The sequence below is a fragment of the Lingula anatina genome, chromosome 10 (assembly GCF_051362555.1).
Source record: "Lingula anatina isolate TDL-2025a chromosome 10, LinAna3.0, whole genome shotgun sequence".
Lineage (NCBI taxonomy): Eukaryota > Metazoa > Brachiopoda > Lingulata > Lingulida > Lingulidae > Lingula > Lingula anatina.
The window spans coordinates 15891666-15909948 of NC_141776.1; the positions used below are offsets into that span (position 1 = coordinate 15891666).

General features: G+C 35.2%; 1 protein-coding gene across 4 annotated transcripts in view; it reads left to right on the forward strand.

Annotated features, from left to right (window-relative positions):
- Positions 1-18283, forward strand: part of LOC106172251 (uncharacterized) — a 91513-nt gene that overhangs the window by 15103 nt on the left and 58127 nt on the right. For all 4 annotated transcript variants that reach the window (XM_024075143.2, XM_086997609.1, XM_024075145.2 and 1 more), the window contains exon 3: positions 13250-13415. In XM_024075143.2, the coding sequence (XP_023930911.2) occupies positions 13250-13415 (166 nt within the window). The remainder of the gene's footprint in view (positions 1-13249; positions 13416-18283) is intronic.

Consider the following 18283-nt stretch of genomic DNA (forward strand, 5'->3'; position numbering starts at 1 on the left):
AAAATAATTTGATGCAGTGATATAAATCAGATATGAATTTTAACTTTTTATTGTAAAAACTAAATTACTTCTTCAAGAAAATTGGCAAAAAGTGACAGACAACAGTAGTGGTGTGTATAAGTACGCTGTGCAGCGAACAGTTGGCAACTAGTTTAATTAACCTATGGGGACATGTGGGAATTGCTTAGAAAAAAGGAAGGGGAGTAAATGTACTTTATCTGATCAGATTTCATCACAGTTTTCCCCCATAAAATTGAGTTTTTCCGAAGCAATTACCACTTATCAAAAGTAATTATACTTTTTTATCCCTCCCTAGTGTAATTGCTTGTGCTTGCAGTTAGAATTGCTGCTAAAGAGACACGAGTGTAATGCAAACTATTCCTCATATGACTTCATAGTACGGTAGTTACTCAGTATATCTAGACTGCATGAATTTCTGATCCCCCCCCCCCCCCCCCCCCCACAATCAGCCTAACAAACTTTAAATAAACATTGACTTTTTTCATTTGCATACCAGTGTTTATAATCTTTTTTAGGAAAAAAATAATTACATTTGATAACTATTTTTCATTTTTTCATTGAATTTGATAAATAACACTTTGGCAGGGGGTAAAGTGAGGCAATAAAGCAAAAGGCATCCTCCCCTTGTTGCTAGACTGATAGAATGTGTACCCACATTTGATTCAGTTTGATTGCTATTTTATCAACATTACAGTGATGTTGTACTTCAGCATGTACTTTTGATTGCCTACCCAGATTTTTATTCATTATTCAACATATGCATATATTTGCCAATCTATACTACAGCTGTAACACTGAGATGTAACTGTAGCGTTCGTTTGCTTAAAGGAGTTTGAAAATGTGCATCAAGATTGTGTGTATTTTTATCTGTCCCTGTCTGGGTTTGCTGGATGAAACGTGCCGATTTTGTTCCAATGTTCACAAAAGGGCCCAGTCAATGGCAAGATAACATAAACTTGCTTCTGAAATACTGTAATATGCTAGAACTGGTTTTGCACCAAATGCAAACAATATCACATTTTATTCACTGTTATCATTCATTTTTACTAGAGTAAACTGGAAAAATAATGCAGAAAAATTGTCCATGTGAAATCTGTGATGTGTCCATCAGTATGGACAATACAAGCACCTTGGAATCACACTTCAGTAACAAAACCAGATGCAATATGATACGAAAACAGTGCATATATAATCTTTCAATTAGCCAGCTGTTAGGTGTAATAGTGTGAAGTGTGGCAGAGATTGTTACACAACCTAGAAAAACAGAGTTGTAAAAAGGGTGGAGGTTGGATCAATATATGGCCCTTACGAGGCTGAATCTGAAAATGACAACCTGTCATATGTACCATAAGTTTTAAGCCATAAGATGGAATTATTTTTCTTTTATTATTTTGTTCCCATCTCCAACAAATATTAAAAAGGACGTCTAAAGAAAAAACACTCAAGCCATATTGAGTAATCCTTGAAGAGACTGATTTTTTAAACGTTTGTTCTGCAGATTGTAAAATAGATTGTAACCTGATAAATTATCTTTCACCAGCCATATTAAACTAGTCTCTCCACTTCAAATAATTAATGCTTATCAAATATTCATTAATATTTAATTATCCCAGTTGTGAAATTTAGCAGTGCACTCTGAAGGTGATTTTTTTTATCATGTTAAAGCAACAGACGGAAACATTTAATTATTAACGCAACTCTGTTGCATAATGGGGAAAGTGCCATCATTGTTACAACCAACAAAATTAGCGTTCTTATATTTTAACTGCTTGTTTGTCCCACAGATGCATATCCAATGCAGTCTGGGAGATAAATTAAGCCCCGTTTACACATATCAGTAGAAGCGATCCTGGTGCAATCAAGGAACAAATGTGATGTACAAAAAATGAAAATTTCAAAAAAATGTTGTGGTGTAGAATAAAAAAGCATCACATCAAGGAAACCATTTTGAACACTAGTGGTATTTGTATGGTGGAAAACCATAAAAACATTATGATCATTACAGTATTCATATCATGCTTCATGTAAGTTAATTAGGGAGTCATTAAGTGAGGGGAGATATCTTATGAACATATTAAATATGAAAAGTCAATTTTATGGGCAGTTTTAACAATGGGAACAGTTAATGAAGTGGCACAGGGAGAACTCATTTTTATTATGCTGTATCTCTCCCATGAACCAAAAGTAATTGAATTTTAAAATATTACTTTTGAATTTTTTATATGAAACCTTAAATTAATGTTACATTTGTTAAATTTGTATTTAGCTCAAAGTAATGCAGACAATTTATTTGGTTAAATGCTAAAATTGAAACAGATGTCTTCCTGTAATTAAACATTGCATATTTGGTTTACTATTTTGGGTATAGAAAATAGAGAAAAAAAGTATTATCTCAGATTCCAGTCAATCTTTCTGTCTTGAAAAGATTCAGTATATACACACACATGAAGCCACCCTCACCTAGATCAATAAAGTGGAATCTGCCATGCAATTTGGTCTCAGTACTGTCTTCATGGGTTTGTTGAAGATAGTACAAGGATCAGGTCTTAACTTAGGGGTTGTATAGGCCTGGTGCTGGTTCTCTGCAATGTTTGCAGTAGTAGTAGTAGTGATCTTCTTTATGGTTTTGATGAAGAGAGTACATTAGGATCAGGTCTTTTAAGTTAAAACTTAGCGGTTGTACACATAGGCACTAGGCATGGTGGTGCTTGTTCTCTACAATATCTTTAGTACTTTCCGTAGTGACAGGTGTCCCTTTGGCTTGAAAAATGCCTCTTAATCACTTCAGCATTAGGCTTATTGTGTGCCTTTAATGAGCTACAAGTATTGCCATGTTTTTGATTTGGCTGTAGTACTAATTGTAATGAAAATATTGATAGCATTAATGACTAGGATCTGACCTGGTTTCTTGTGCACATTGGTGTGTGTGTGTGCGTGCGTGCCTGCGTGTGCCCACATGCACATGTTGTTACATATCACTACATATCAGATTGCAAAGAGAACAATACACCTGTATAATTTTCCGTATTATGAGTGTGTATGCGTGTTCCTATCATGTGCAATATTTCAGCAGCCGTGTAAGTTTTTTTCCTCAACAGAAATTACTGGTCATTATCTTGATCTAGTTAACACCACAGACTCAGATGTTTCACAGGCTGTAAGCCCTAAAGTGACAAGTAGGTGTCAGAAAGAAAGACAAATTGATGTAAAAAATGTTCAGTCCTTGGGCACCGTAGAATGTTTTGACAAAATAAGTGCAATTAATGAAGGATTGAAGATTCCAATTTTCATTATTCACCATTAAATTTTTCAGACATGGCTAAGACCTAAGATAAGCCCTTTGCCCAGTTGATTATTTTTAACAACAGAGGATTTGGTAGGGGGAAAAAACAGAAATTAGATTAAAATGGAACTCTCATACAGTTCCCAGTGAAAGGTGCACAGGTATGTCGAAGTTTAGGGTCAAATTTAATTACAGTCACTTGAAATTAAGTGCTGGACTGCATACTATCCAAGCACGGTGTAGTTTTGATGTGAGAATTATATTGAAAACACAATTTTTTATGTGTAAGCATTCACTCTGATATCAAATTCATGAAGAAGATTGCAATCTATAGAAGTTGAATGCATGACTAATTTTACAGCCTAATTCCATTCATTTGCATATTGTAATCACTTAAAAAATTGTTGTGGAATTAGACTAGAATCAAAGCCTCTTTTTGGATAGGCATATCTCATGTATTCTCTATTTATAATGTCAACTATGTATGCATCTGCCGTGCATGATCAGAAAACCTATTATTCAATAAGTGCTGATTCTGGAATTGTTATTGTTTTAAGAAACCCATCCATTGCAGCTGACATTATCAGAATCATGATCAGCTGATAAAATAAGTTGATTATAAAGCAAGCTTTTTTTGTTTTGTAGAGACGTAAGAAACCAGTGAGTAAGCAGTGCACCCCCCTCCCCCCCCCCCCCCCCCGTACATTTCCACATGAATAAAAGGTGACTCTCGCTGAATACAATCAGCTAAACACACATCCTGTTGTTTCCAAGGTACAGGTATTATTGCCAGCTTAATTTTCTATATTCTGCTCAAGACCAGGAGGAGTGTTAATCCGTTAATCTGACTGCATTCAGCAAGAGTCCCCACTGAGTTGGATTGATTTGCATAGAATAGTAGTTTCATTGGAAATAAGCGCGTAGACATGAAATAGAATAACCAACCAATAAATGGTGGCCTAAGACAGCAATATATATATGAAATTGTCATTTGATTGTATCATATAAAGGTATGCAAACTGTACCTTTTTCCGGTAACCCTTATCATGCTTTCTAAATAAGTTTTTATAATATAGATATTGTGAGTTCAGTTCTATCTGTACTTGTCACCCGGCAGTTAGAGTATATATACATTTTTCCCAGTTGGTTTTATTTATTTATGCTGGTGCTATATGATCACAGTTTAGCAGAATTGCTCTGCTGGTTTTATCTTTTATGTATAAAGTTTGATGATGCAGTTAAAAAACACAGCTGACTGGAACAGTATAGAGTGTCAACATTGATGTCCCAACTTGACATTGAACAAAGTTATTGTAGTCTGTGAAAAAATAATATGTTACATAGCTTTATTTTGATTATTAGTATGATATCAAGTTTCTTTTCTTTTTTTCCTGTCTAATCAAAATTGATGTGAATTGCAGTGATAGCTTCTAGGCTTATAGCTTTAACATTATAGACATTTGCAAACATAAAATATATTTTGTGGTTTCAGTCTCCAAAAAAAGTTTAACCCAAATAAACATATTTTAAGAATTAGAAAAAGTCATTAAAAGAAATGAAGATTTTATTTTGCTCAAATGCACCTGCTTTTTCAACCAAGATAGTAATTTGGCAGAATGAATTGTATGGACATTTCAGTTTCCATTGTGACCATTTGTGGACAGCAGTGGACATTATCTTTTAAAGGCCACTAGTAGACCCATTAGTAGCCACACACACAGCTCATTGGGACTATTTTCTTTAAACATTTGAGGAAATTAAAAGTATACATTATCTGTAAATTACTTTTGGGGTCCATTCACAAAATCATTACTTTGGCCAGTCTTGTTTTATCTATTTTCCCACATTTGTTCTTCTTTGGTGTTAGCAGAATGTGGTCGCATTTTCACTAGAGTTGTTACAGCCTAACGTAAACCATTTGAAAAAAAATGATTTTCATTATCATCTGAATCTATGTCAGTTTCATTTTTCCTCCCTTCCCCACCCTATTTCTTGCCACAAACTATAACCTGTAAACAGCAGCACAAACCAATTTTGTACAATTCACTCCTGAACAATCACGTTAGAAACAATCACATCAGGTTCTTCTGTAACGCCTTGTGACTTTTATCGTGAGAAACATAAGGAAAATGGCTGCATTTCATGCACAGGTGCAGTTTAAACTGCTGAAGCTCGTAATTCAATTTTTTTCCATTTTCTTTAGGTTATTTTAATCCATCCAACAAAAGAAGGGTGCAAAAGGCTGTTTTAAGCTTCTGAAAGGCGTATGTAGTTCGTTTCAGATGATTTTGTATCAGCTAGGTGTAATTTTAAGCTGAGTAGTACAAGCATACGACAAGTTGATTGTACATTTGTAGTCTTAAATTCTGGCTAACCGCAAATTCACACATGCACGCACGTACACACATTCATACATCAATTAGATCAAAAAAAACACACACACACACACACACACACACACAGCTCAGATTCATCTACGTACTTGCAAACATATTCACTGCTTTTACAGCACACCGATGTGTTGATACAAAGATTGATAACATGATAATGTATTTGGTACATCCCCTGGTGCTGCTTTGGAAAATGGGATTGAAGAACCAATTGGTAATACGACACATTATTAAATGTTCAGGATATCTCCATAGACTGAATGAAAGTTCGCAATATAAGACAATTTGCATTCATGTGCTTGGTAGATAACATTTTCCGGTGTGTCTTTTAACTGGAAGTTCTCTCTAAATTCGTACAAACCTGATTGATTTTATGGCTGAAGTTTTGAATTTGTCAGGTGGGTATTTTGCTGAAAAGTGTTTGTGAGAAACTTAAAGCGATGATCTTTTAAGAGACATGGCTGAAATAAGAGAACATGGTAATGACACTATGTTTTCAATGGGTGGAAATCATGAATTTTATAGATGCTGCATATTTTATAGTCAAAGAAATCTTTCATTTGATACAACACATTAAAGAAGTAATGCCCAGATAGCATACCAGCCATTATTCAAAGGGTCTCTTCCTAAGGTCATCTTCATATTGTACATTTTTTGGGTCATTTTGTAAAACTTGTCCCATAGCTTTCCCTAACGTATCCTTATAGGCCACCATACTTATCTGCAATTAACATGTAATCCTCTAGGATTTTACCCACAAACTGCAAAGGGCATGTTGCCCAGACCTTTTGAATCAAATTAACTCATTGGCACATCTTTTAAACAATGTACACACAGGTGTTTCTCAAACAGCAACTTGATAACAAAAAATGGAGTTTGCTAATATATAATCAATAGTAGCAGTGCACTTAAGGATCTGTGAAAAGACCTTTTTTGCTGATCCTTTACAAAAATGCCAATTCCGGTTGCGTTGAAAGAAAAAAAAAACGCAGTTTGTGTTACACATTAGATCAATACTAAAAAGACATTTCAGAACATGTGAAAGGACCTTTCGGCCAAACCTTAATGAAAATGCCAGTTTCATTGGTGTAGACGGATTGAATAAAACCTTTATCTCTGGGGAGAAAAGAGGCTGGTGTGTGGAGATTGACCTGCAGCAGGTTCAAGGATGATCCACCATTTTCTCGGGCAGAATAAGACTTAAGTCTTAAACAATATAACTCTGCGCTGGGTCAATATTTCTTACCGTTATCTATTTTGTGTCATTTTATTCTTCATTTTCTTATTGTGTTATAACAGTTTTTAATGATTTCATGAATGGATACCTTGATTTCTGACAGATTCTCACCTAGAATTCTGTTATTAGCATATAGCGCTAATGAGTTTTTTTTTTTTTTTGGTATTTTTTCCTATGTGATAATGTTAAGGAAAATCTATCAGCTAGTAACAAGATTACTGCCTTACTAGTAAATGTAAGCATTTGTAATGGGAAATAGATTACAATGGTTATTTTTGTAAACTTCTTTTTTCTGTTGCATCTTGATTATGTTGCTGTCCCAGTAATTCAATTTAAAGTGGTCAAATTAAAGCCACAGGATATTATTTCTTCAAGTTATCATTAGGATGTTTTTTTTATATATTTTGTCTTAAACCTTAGGCTTTGTCTAGGCTGACTAGAAATTTTGCTAAAGGATGATATATAATGTCCTTAAAGTTGGAGGAAAGTAAGCCCCTTTTATTAATTTAAAAGGAATCAGAAGCTGAGGCTATTGCCCTGAAATCTGTACTATAAGCAGGTGGGTGAAGGGAAGGAGAGACGGCCTAATCAAAATGGAAATTCAGAATTTCATGAAACCTCTCATGATTGAATGTGCAGCATGCCTCAAAATATTAGTTTTTTGGAACAAAGTTATGTAGGTGAAGAGACAGTACCAGAAACTGTGAACTTTGGATTGAGCAATTTGCTAAGTTTACAGAAATGAGTTCTTAGCATTCGTTTTTTTTCTTTTGGAGCTGAACTCCTTTGAATTAGTTGTTTTTATTATTTATTTATATGCATCATGCTTTAATGTTTCTAGCATATCTTGCATAAAATCCATGTAAGAATTTATTAGCAGAAGAAAAAAGACTAGGAAAACATGTTAAGCAAGCATGCAATAATTTGTGTGAAAGAATGACTCCTTCTCACAATTAGCCTGAAATATAATTTGAAAACCACTAATGAACATAGATTTGGGTAGGTTTTGACTAATTTGGTGGCTTTTAAGGGATACGGAAGATTAGTGGCTCCAAGTTAATGATACAGATCAGCTAAGCAAATTGCTATTTAATTGGTTAATAATTAGCCTATCAATATCTTGTTTGCAGACTTCAGAATTTAACATCAGGAGGATCTAAAGACATCATAGTCTCTCTCTCTCTCTCTCTCTCTCCAAGATAATTTTTGTTATCTGCAGTTTATATGTACTTTATACTGCATCGCATCATGTTAAATTTGAGCAGTTTGAGTTGAAAATGATTGTAACTTGCTGTCTTAGTGTACTAGCCATCAATGCTTATATATACCAAACTACATGTATTAAAGCCAAATCCATGCTTTGCCTCTACTGATTTCTTCACATTTCAGCTTACTGATAGACTTGGAAAGAAATTCTTTTAGAAGGAGGGATTAGATTAAGTCGAAATTGAATTGCCCTCTTTCAGGATGTACAAATATCAGATGTTGACCTTGTTACGACAGCTCAAATCCAACTATCCTCCTTGACCAATGATTTCATTTTCATATTTAATGGTAGGAGTGCATTTGCTGGTAGAAGTCAATTTAATTTGATATTAAATTGTAATTTACAAATGTTTGTAGTATCTATTTGTGTTGCAGCGTCTTTGGCAATTTTGAATTAAGATGAATTAGAGGTGATATGAAATAGGAAGGCAAGAATTCTCAGGTAAACTCTGGGATGAAAGGGTTTTAATCATTCGTATTAATTCAGTAATGGTAGCTCAAATGTACACTGAATTGTCAATAAACCATACGGAATTTTGGTGTAAGCCTACATGGACATTGTTAGGTTTATTTAAACTACGTATTTATGGACTTCAACTGCTATTTAGTTGTAGCCAAAATGTACTCAGCCAGGTATTAGATCAACATTTGATGTTTTATTGACTTTAATTCCCCAATATTTTGAGAATTTATCGAGGCAAATATGGGAGCAAATTGATCCCTCTTTCTTTTTTCTCTCCTCTCTCTCTGCCTCTTTCTCTCTGTCTTTCTGTTCATGAAACAGAAATATTGAAAACATTCAACAAAGATTAAATGCAAATTTATAGGGATGCCAAACCTTGGTAATTGTCAGTAAATATGTTATGTGCCCATGTTTTTTTGGAATGCATGCTACTTCAGTTTAGGTATCACACGTATGTGAATATTTTCACAGCGCCTACACTGTAGCACATACAGGGGCCTCACTTGTCCATTTAACCATTAAACAAACAAGATCATTGTGTGTGACACAGTAGCATCTCGCTTTGTCCCCCTGCCTCTTCCAATGGCACAATTAACCACGATGAAAAGACCGCATTTCTCCAAACAGGTTCTCTTTTCTAGTCCCATCCACATCGAATTTGATCTGGAGTAACAGTCGCTCAATGGCATGCCTAAACATTACCCGAATGGATAGCAAAACAGTGAAACCGTCGAGGGAAAACACGACACCATTCACCCTACTAATCATTTCATGTTCGGGATTGAATCGGTTAGAATGAGAGGTTAATACGCTCCATTAAGTCACAGCTTATTATGCATTGTGGCCATATTGCTATATCCCTCCTTAAATCTTGATCAAATGAGGTAGATTTCAAGGCCGCAATTGACCTGTGGTGTTATGAATAGTTATAACGGCTTCCTATTTCAGGGAGGGTATGTTACACGCCCATGGTTTGTTTTGAGTCGAGGGAAACGTTCTGCTTGTGAAAGAACCTGCGTGATGTATAAATATATGTAAACAGTGCAATATTGGAACGTGAGAAAAGGAGGCTTAAGTTGGTCTTTTTCTGTTATTATATTATTATTGTGCTCTATGGTACATACCCCCCTCCTTTTATAGATTATTAAATGGACTAAATGCTAGCACTGTCATTGACCCGTAGTAATAAGAATGATGTCATCCAACTAAATACAGTTTGTTGCTTGCTAAAGGATATGGCATGATAACAATTACATGCTTAAAAAACTCTTGTAATATTATACTGATATGTTAAGTTTGGACCTTAGAAGCTTTTTTTGTTAGTCATGATGGAATCAGTAAAAATAAAATACTTCAATGCTGTTTCAATCTCTTTCCAACTTACTGCTGTTTCACAATATAGATCGAGTTGGAAGGTATATGGTGATACATGTACCATTTTGTTTGAGGCAACTTGATTGACCAGCACAAGTTTAATCTGAAAATGTTCAACTTCAGAGATGCAGGTGCGCAGTGAAGCATGCTAATAAGTACAATATCATATCAAATGGGGCATCACTGTAGAATAAATAGGTTAAAGCAATTTGTTACTAAATGGACTGAAATGTGTTTGTGTGCATGTGTGTATGTGACAGAAAGGGACAGAGAGAGAGGTTAACAAATCTTTGCTCTCAACTCTACTTATTAATACTTTTTAATCAGTTATGCATGTGACAATTCAAACCCATAATATCCATGCATTTATTCCAGAAAAAAAAACCTGCAGTACTTGGAAGTCCATGATGTATAAATAAAGTTGATGTATAAATAAAGTTATAGCTTTTTTTTGTGATAAAATTTTAATTACAAGTGTCCCAGTTTGCTCACAGCCGCGTCTGTTGTGTACTGGTATGTTCATTCGCCAAAACTAGAAGAAGCAAAAGGCAGAATAGTAGCCAAGGGGAATAAGCACGCTGGTTGATTATTGATAACAATATTTCTTGCATTATAAGAATCCTATTCATGTAGCTTAGAGGGTTTTTTTATTTTCTGAGAAATTTCAAAGGGACTCGTGGTTGAATATTGATGTTATTTGGCCTTATGCAGCTGGTCATATGCCTGAGTGGTTTTGGGGTTCGTTTTGAAGCTCTTAATTCTGTTATTTGATTTTCTGTTAGAGTGTGTCATAAAAATAATGGTCTTCATCTTGAAGAGCTACTCTACTCTTCTTGTTTTTCCAACCAAGTCTTTGGTCTGTGTTCAAACTTTGAATTGATCCATTTCCTCTTGTTCAGCTGAAAATAAAGTGGAGAAATTTTACCTAAATATTTCCACAATCATTGAAATATTTTCAAATGGGTCAAGCCCCAGATTCTGTTACTAGATATATACAGTATGAAAATGATTTTCAAATAACCTTATGATTGAAGGAACATATTCTCAGCCCTGTGAAAGATACTGGAGTTCAGCTAATGCAGCGTGTGACCCCACACAAAGTAGAAGCTTCATACTGGTAGTGTTGCATGATACTACACCATAATGTGTAAAATTGCACAGCAATTGGCCTGCCATTGTTCCAATAACAGTGTCATCTGATAAACCTTTAAAAAAGCTGTCTTCCCCAAGGCAAAACTACTTTCAAATAGTGTTTACTCCATTTACAACCATTTTGTGTGGTTGAGGCTCTATTGTGGTTAACACAGACATAAAAGAGGAAAATTGACTAGGGCATTTATTGGAACCACAGAGAAAGACTTAATTACAAAATTATGTGTGATATGAAAGTGTAATTCTTGCATTTTGAGCTGCAGAATTTCTACTAATTTGTTTTTAGGCAAGAAACTGCTCGTGAATATGTTGTTAAGTCACAGGAAGTGATTTGTGGTACAAAAAAGTTATTTTTCATGTTGAATAAGAAAACTAAAATTGGAAGAAACCACATGAAGCCACTGTAAGAACATAATGATATATTAAAGTGCATCTTTTTTAAAATTTGAGCAAAACAATTTTTTTACAGTTGAGACATATGAGGGAAAATAACAAAAGAGAGGTGAATATTTTTTTCGTTAATATTTAGAAAAATGATGGAGATATGATCTGAAAATTGTCCAAAATTGCCTTAGTTATCACACAGTGAAACGTTTCCAGCTGATGCACGCCAATTTGTTGTCAGTTAAGTAGAAAGTGCTGTTAACACACTTGTTGTCATACAAGCTCAGTGGGGCAAGACAAGCTTGGTGTATGGGCTAACAGAGGTGTGGAGACTCCCACCCAGGTACTGTCAGCTTTCTAGGTCCTGGAACACAATTTCTTCTTGTATCACACCAGATTATCACTAGCAAGTTTTTTTTTCGCTTAGCCAAACCCCACCTTTTTATTCATTTTCCCTCCCAGATGGTTAAAATTTGATTAAAACAAGACAAATCAATCCTATTTTGTTTAGCCAATTAATTTCAGTTTTAACATTTGGCAAAATTGACTAGTGTTACCTCACTCACTAATGTTAGTGCCATTCGTCTCAGTTCTGTCAGTTTTACTGGTAACTTTTTCCAAATTTCATGATCTATGTTGTTTTCTCAGGGCTCCTACACATGATTATGAGCATGTTTCCACATTACTTTTACAGGTTTATTGTAATTTTATACCAATATATTTTGTGTTTTCCAACATACTTACAGGTTTCCCTACTCCACTACCGATGAACCACAATGTTTTTTCATTGGTAGCTAAATGTGTGTAAATACATGTAGCCTATTTTGCAAAATGAAGCACTATATTAGCCCTGTCTTAATTAAGAAGCTGCTCGATTGCAATTCCCCCTCTTCATCCCATGTCCTGACATTTCAAGTCCAGTATTATACAGAGATCAACATGGCTATGGGGATTGTTACAATCTTAGTGTTTAGTTAAGGGTGTCAGGATTTTAACTTTTATAATTTTTGTTTAATCAGTGTTTTTTTTTAATTTAATTTTTTTTTGTCACAACTAACCAGAAATGGATGGTGTAATTAACAATGTATGCTAAATGAAACCAGACCTTGTTTCCACAGACTGTTACCATTTGGTATACATCATTGATGTGGTACGATATTACTCTGTCCTCAACCGAGGTTTAACTCATGAATTATAGATTTCTACAAGTAGAGTTATGTTGATTTAATATGAAAGTAATTACAAGCCATCTATTGGCAGAATGTCTCAAAACTTTGAGTGTTTCATTTATAATCAGTTTTGTATGTTTTGCCCTTTACTTTGATGCACTTTAAATTATAGATTTGACTTAGAGTATTAAAATGTGTGGTTTCAAGTTTGTGAAATATAACAATACGGGAACTTCATAATTAAATTTCTTGGAAAATCTATGAATGTTTTATTGCATCATTAGTTGATACTTTGAAAACAACATTCCTCTGTGTGTTTTAAAGTGAAAATGTATGCTATTTTTGCAACTTGAACCAGTCAAAATTTGTCCCCTGTTAATTATAATATTGTGTGATCATTAATAAATCCAAGCATTCTGAACCAATTATGAATCACTAAATTATCTTGCAAATATTATTGTTTAAACAGGATAAAAGTTGTAAACAGTACTTATTCAAATTTCATTCTAGGACATCATACCAAAAGTTATCCAGCCGCAAGTGTCGGGCATGGTATATGGCATCGTTGGAGCATGCATCGTTGTTGTCATTTTGATAGCTCTCGCCATCTGGTGCATACGTCGCAAGACCCAGCAGGGGGAGCTTAAGGTAGAGGAAGTGGAAGAGGAAGACGAAGGTAAAGATAGTAGTGAGTTAGCTTTGCGTTGACAATGGGACCATTCCCAGACCCTATCGTACTAACTGTGGATCGATCTATCTCCAAGGGGATTCCTGCTAAATTGCAATCAACTTAAGCATCTTAGGTGTCTGTCATGCCTAATGAAGCTGCTAGGGGGTAATTAATTAGTTAGTAGGCATGCTAGACAACTAGGCCGTTTAAGCTAAAAGCAATTTAGCGAGAAACCTCTTGGAGATGAGTCGATACTATTAGACCGATCTAGGTATGGGAACCCAGTCAAACAATTCAGTATAGGCTCTATTTACAAGCAGTTGATCTCTGGACTAACTAGTCTGTGGATCAAATATGGCCTGCACTGGACAATGAATTCCCACCTCCCACGTGTGACATTCTAGCAGGGGCAGAGCAATGAAATCTTTCAAGTTGGCCACGCTACGTTTGATCCGCGGGATAGTTAATTGGCGTATAAGCTGGTTGTGAACACAGCCATAGTCACAGTCGTCACTATGAGCGCATTCAGAATGTTCAGCAGACTAACAGATCCGCAGATCAAACATGGCCGACCCACTTGTATGCTTTTTGCATAATCCCTGCGGGGAATCCATTCAGTGTCTAATCGGGAATTAAGCAGCAAGTTTTATAGTGGGTCGCCATATTTGATCTGCAAATCTATTAGTCCACTATTCTGAATGTGCTCTATAGTGGGTCACCATATTTGATCTGCAAATCTATTAGTCCACTATTCTGAATGTGCTCTATCATTGTCATCATTTTGGTAATATTTATTTGTTTGATTTTGTATAAATACCATCATTAATAATGACTTTTTTTTTTTTTTTTGTCAATTTTTGTCAGAAAAAGAATGCATGTCTATGTATATGAAAATTCATGATGGCATGGAAAATTGACAGCACTAGTTCAATAACCTTCTCGACTGGAAAGCATCCGACGTAATTCTGCAAGATATTGTTTGCGGGTTTATCCCTTTTACTCAGGTGAACACTTGATGCTGTAATGACATGAGACAGACTGAAACATCATTTCCTGTTTTTCATCTACTACAAGTATAGATGCAGTTATTAGTGGCTAGAAGAATACAGGCAATTTGCAGCAGGGTTTCAGAACATAACCAGTATCCTGTTTTTCAAACGCTGATAAGATATTGGGTACAAAAAGCACAAGAATGAAATTAAATGAGAAAAAGAGAAAAAAGACGAAGTTGAGAAAAAATACATTTCCTTTGAATGGCCCCATTTGACATGATGGCCACTGAAAAGTTTCCAGCTCAGCAATAAGACCACCTGATCCACCTAGCCCACCCAAATTTATCCCTCTTCAGAGGCTCACTCATACTGTGACTATGTAACAAGAGTTGATGACTGAACAATTTGACCATATATGGTCAAATTGTTCAGAATAAAAATTAATAATTTGTCTTGTCTGAAAATTTATCATGTTCAAATTGTAGCATTCAAAGATAGGAAGAAGAGTCTGACAGTTTCACAAAGCATCTCGAGTCAAAAGGCTGGTCTAAACTTTAACCCCCCCCCCCCAAAAAAAAAAAAAAGGTCTTTCTTATTCAGTATAATGAGCTAAATTCATAGTAATCTAACTCAATAAAGCAACTGATAGTCTGAAACAATCATGTATTTTTTGTTATAAAACATGTGCAGTGTTTCATTTATTGGACTAGTCTACAACTGATTTATCTTGGGACAAAGTAGAATAGACATATTTTGGTCTGATCTGTTAAGTCTAATTTCCAGGCTAAAACTAGTTTGGGAAACTGGCCCCATTAGTGCCATTCTTCAACTAAACAAATCTTTCAAAAAGCCACCTTAAGAGCACACATGCAATTATGACTTTTATCATGAAATTGTTGCACAAAACTAAATAGGTTTTGAGTGCGAGTGTGTGAGCTTTCTGATCAGAGGGCTGAATCCCACGTTGACGATCACGACAGTGTAATAAATCACACATTGATTGATTAGCTTCACTGTGTGTGAGAGGGGAATGTGAATTGCTTCATTTTTAGCGCCATAATGCTGGTAATTAATGGTAATGAACTGCCTGTCTGTTCCAGCAAGAAGCGAGCTGGCTGATGATTAGTTTTGGTGATTTGGAGGCATGTTATAATGTAAACTACCTGTTATGATTGAATTTAAGGTGGCATAGCTGTACATGCACAAACACAGGCATACACACGCACACGCACTCGTGCTCACACATGCTCATACACAAACATGCACACACATGCACTCACACACACAAAAATGCTCATACAAATGCATACACACAAATCACACATTCATACACACACACACACACACACACACACACACGAAGTAATGAATGAGCTAACGAAAACACACACTTGCACATTGGTCGATCTAGCTCCTAAGCACACATATTTCCACATGTACAAATGTTGGCTTTTATAGAATTTGCAGAGACAGTCCAACACAGTCCAGTCCCAGTAGAATTGATCCCCAAAGAAAGAGAAAGACCACTGGTCATTCAGTGTGGACACAAAGCTTTTTTGATTGAGTGGACATTAATCTTAAAATTGCTTGCAGCCAGATAAAAATTAGATGAGCTGTCGTGGATCCAGTATTAAAGATGCCTTAATTGTAAGCGGCATCCCCAAGAGATGGTTTTTAAGATTGACTTCTGCTGTAGTGATCCATATTAAAGTGAACAGTTCAGGGAGAAGTCTGGTTTAGAAATAAATGATATAAAATTGAAGATAAGTGCATGAGAAAGTAAGATTTAACCAAGCTAGCCTACACATAGGCCTACACAAATTCAGTTTATTATAAGTGAAGTTAAAAGTACAAATTCTCAACTGGTGAAATATTTCCATCAAAGAAAACCAGGGGCTCGTTTCACAAAAGAATTGAGACAAAAATTGGTCTCAACTTTAAGATATATTAATCCTATGTAATTTTACCTGTCAGTAGCTGCCTGTTGAAGTTACAACAATTGTCTGTCCTTAATGTTAGCCTTTTTTTTGCCCTGTTTGATATGCAACTAGCTCCTTAAAGATTTTCAGTTTAGTAGACTACCATGGATTGATCCAGAGTCAAAAGTAGACTAAAATTTTTTGTCATAATGTCAGGTTGTTAAACTAACCCCTAGCCTGGACCTTGGCGATAAGAGAGAGATAAAGATTTATTTTATTGAAGTCTAAAAAAGATGAATGAAATCTTACAAAATTATTAACATTTTACAGATTTTCACAGATAAGCATGTGGTAGGGATGCAGACAATTCCTAGTAGATCCGAAACATTTGTGTGTAAAAAGCCGTCGAACTTGTTTAGTCATACTTAAATCACTTACAACAACCGCAATTTCGTATCTCAGACTCTAATTATCAGCTCTAAATAAAATTTTAAATATCATTGATTTGTAGGCAGAGTGCAGAGGCTTGGAGAGCACTTAAATCATTGAGAGACTGAGATTTTAGATTGAGCTTCATGAATTTTATATGTAGTGTGTTTGTGTGTTGATTTAATAGCATATACCACCTGAAGTGGGTATATGTGTGATGTCCTGCAGTTACACTAAAGGTAAAATGTTGGAGAATCGAAATAAACCAGATTTATTGAGATTGAATTAATTCTGAACATTTTTTTTTATCCATCATGTATTATATGCAAAAGATAAAACGCTACAGATGATGATGAAGCTTTAGGCATCTGAAGTAGTAAACCACTTGCTGGCGTGTGATAAAGATGTTCAAGTTGTATTGAGCAGCAGATCTCTTGTTGATTTTTAACTATAAGTTAAACTGAATTGAATTTAGAGTTAACTCTACTTTGCACCCTCCCGTTCCCATTTCAGCTTCTCTCAACTTCTATCTCTGTCTCTCTCTCTCTCTCTCTGTCTCTCTCTTGGCTTCCTGATTTCCAATAACTTCCCTATGCCTCGTCTCATCTACAAATGATTTAACAAACAAAACTGTATTCTGCATTTGAAACCTGATTAGAAAGAAGATGGGTGAAGAGATCGAATGAGACAAGAAAGTTTGAGTTTTCCACAAAGGGACAAAAAGTTAAAAAAAAAAATTCTACCACTAACTTTAATTATGCCATATACTATTTCACAAGGAATTGTGGTTGAAGCAGAATTCAGACAGATCCAAATTATTTGTGAGAGAAAATAGAAGTTTTTGAGTTTTTTTTCGATGGGGAGGGGACGTTGTCTCTGGACTGACACTTGAAAGAACATGCATTCACACGTGACGGATCAGGTCATGAACATAAACCACAACCCCTCACCCGCAAATTAAAGAAATCACAACCTGTAGGTTTAATGAATAAAAGAAGGTGATCAGAAGCGGTAGTTTGGAAATTTTATAGCCTCAAAACGTCTGGTGAAAAGACTGTAATGTGAGTCGCGTGGTTCTTGTGGAATTTTAGGAAGTAATGGCTTGGCCGTGAGATAGTTGTTATAACTGTTAACATATAAAAAACAAGTCAAGGGGATGCGGACTTGAAAGGTGCTTCAGATTTCAAGCATTCTTAATGAAATAGGGCATAGAGAAGGGTTATAGTGTACATCATTGGGGCAAAGGTTTAAATTTGTACTTACAAAATATGCCTTAAGCTATTGGTCTCTTAACAACTTTGCAATGCCTATTGCAATACATCTGAATTTCATATCTAGACTTTATTAATATGATATTACTCCTGTAACAAAAATTCAGAGCTATATATAATTATTGCGATTGTTTATACATTATTCTCCTCTTCCCTGTCATACCCTATTGCCTTTTAAGTTATCATTAATTTTGGATGAAAGCTGTGCACAGTTAAAATATAGAAGCCCAGTTTCACACACACACACACACTTAAAAAAATTA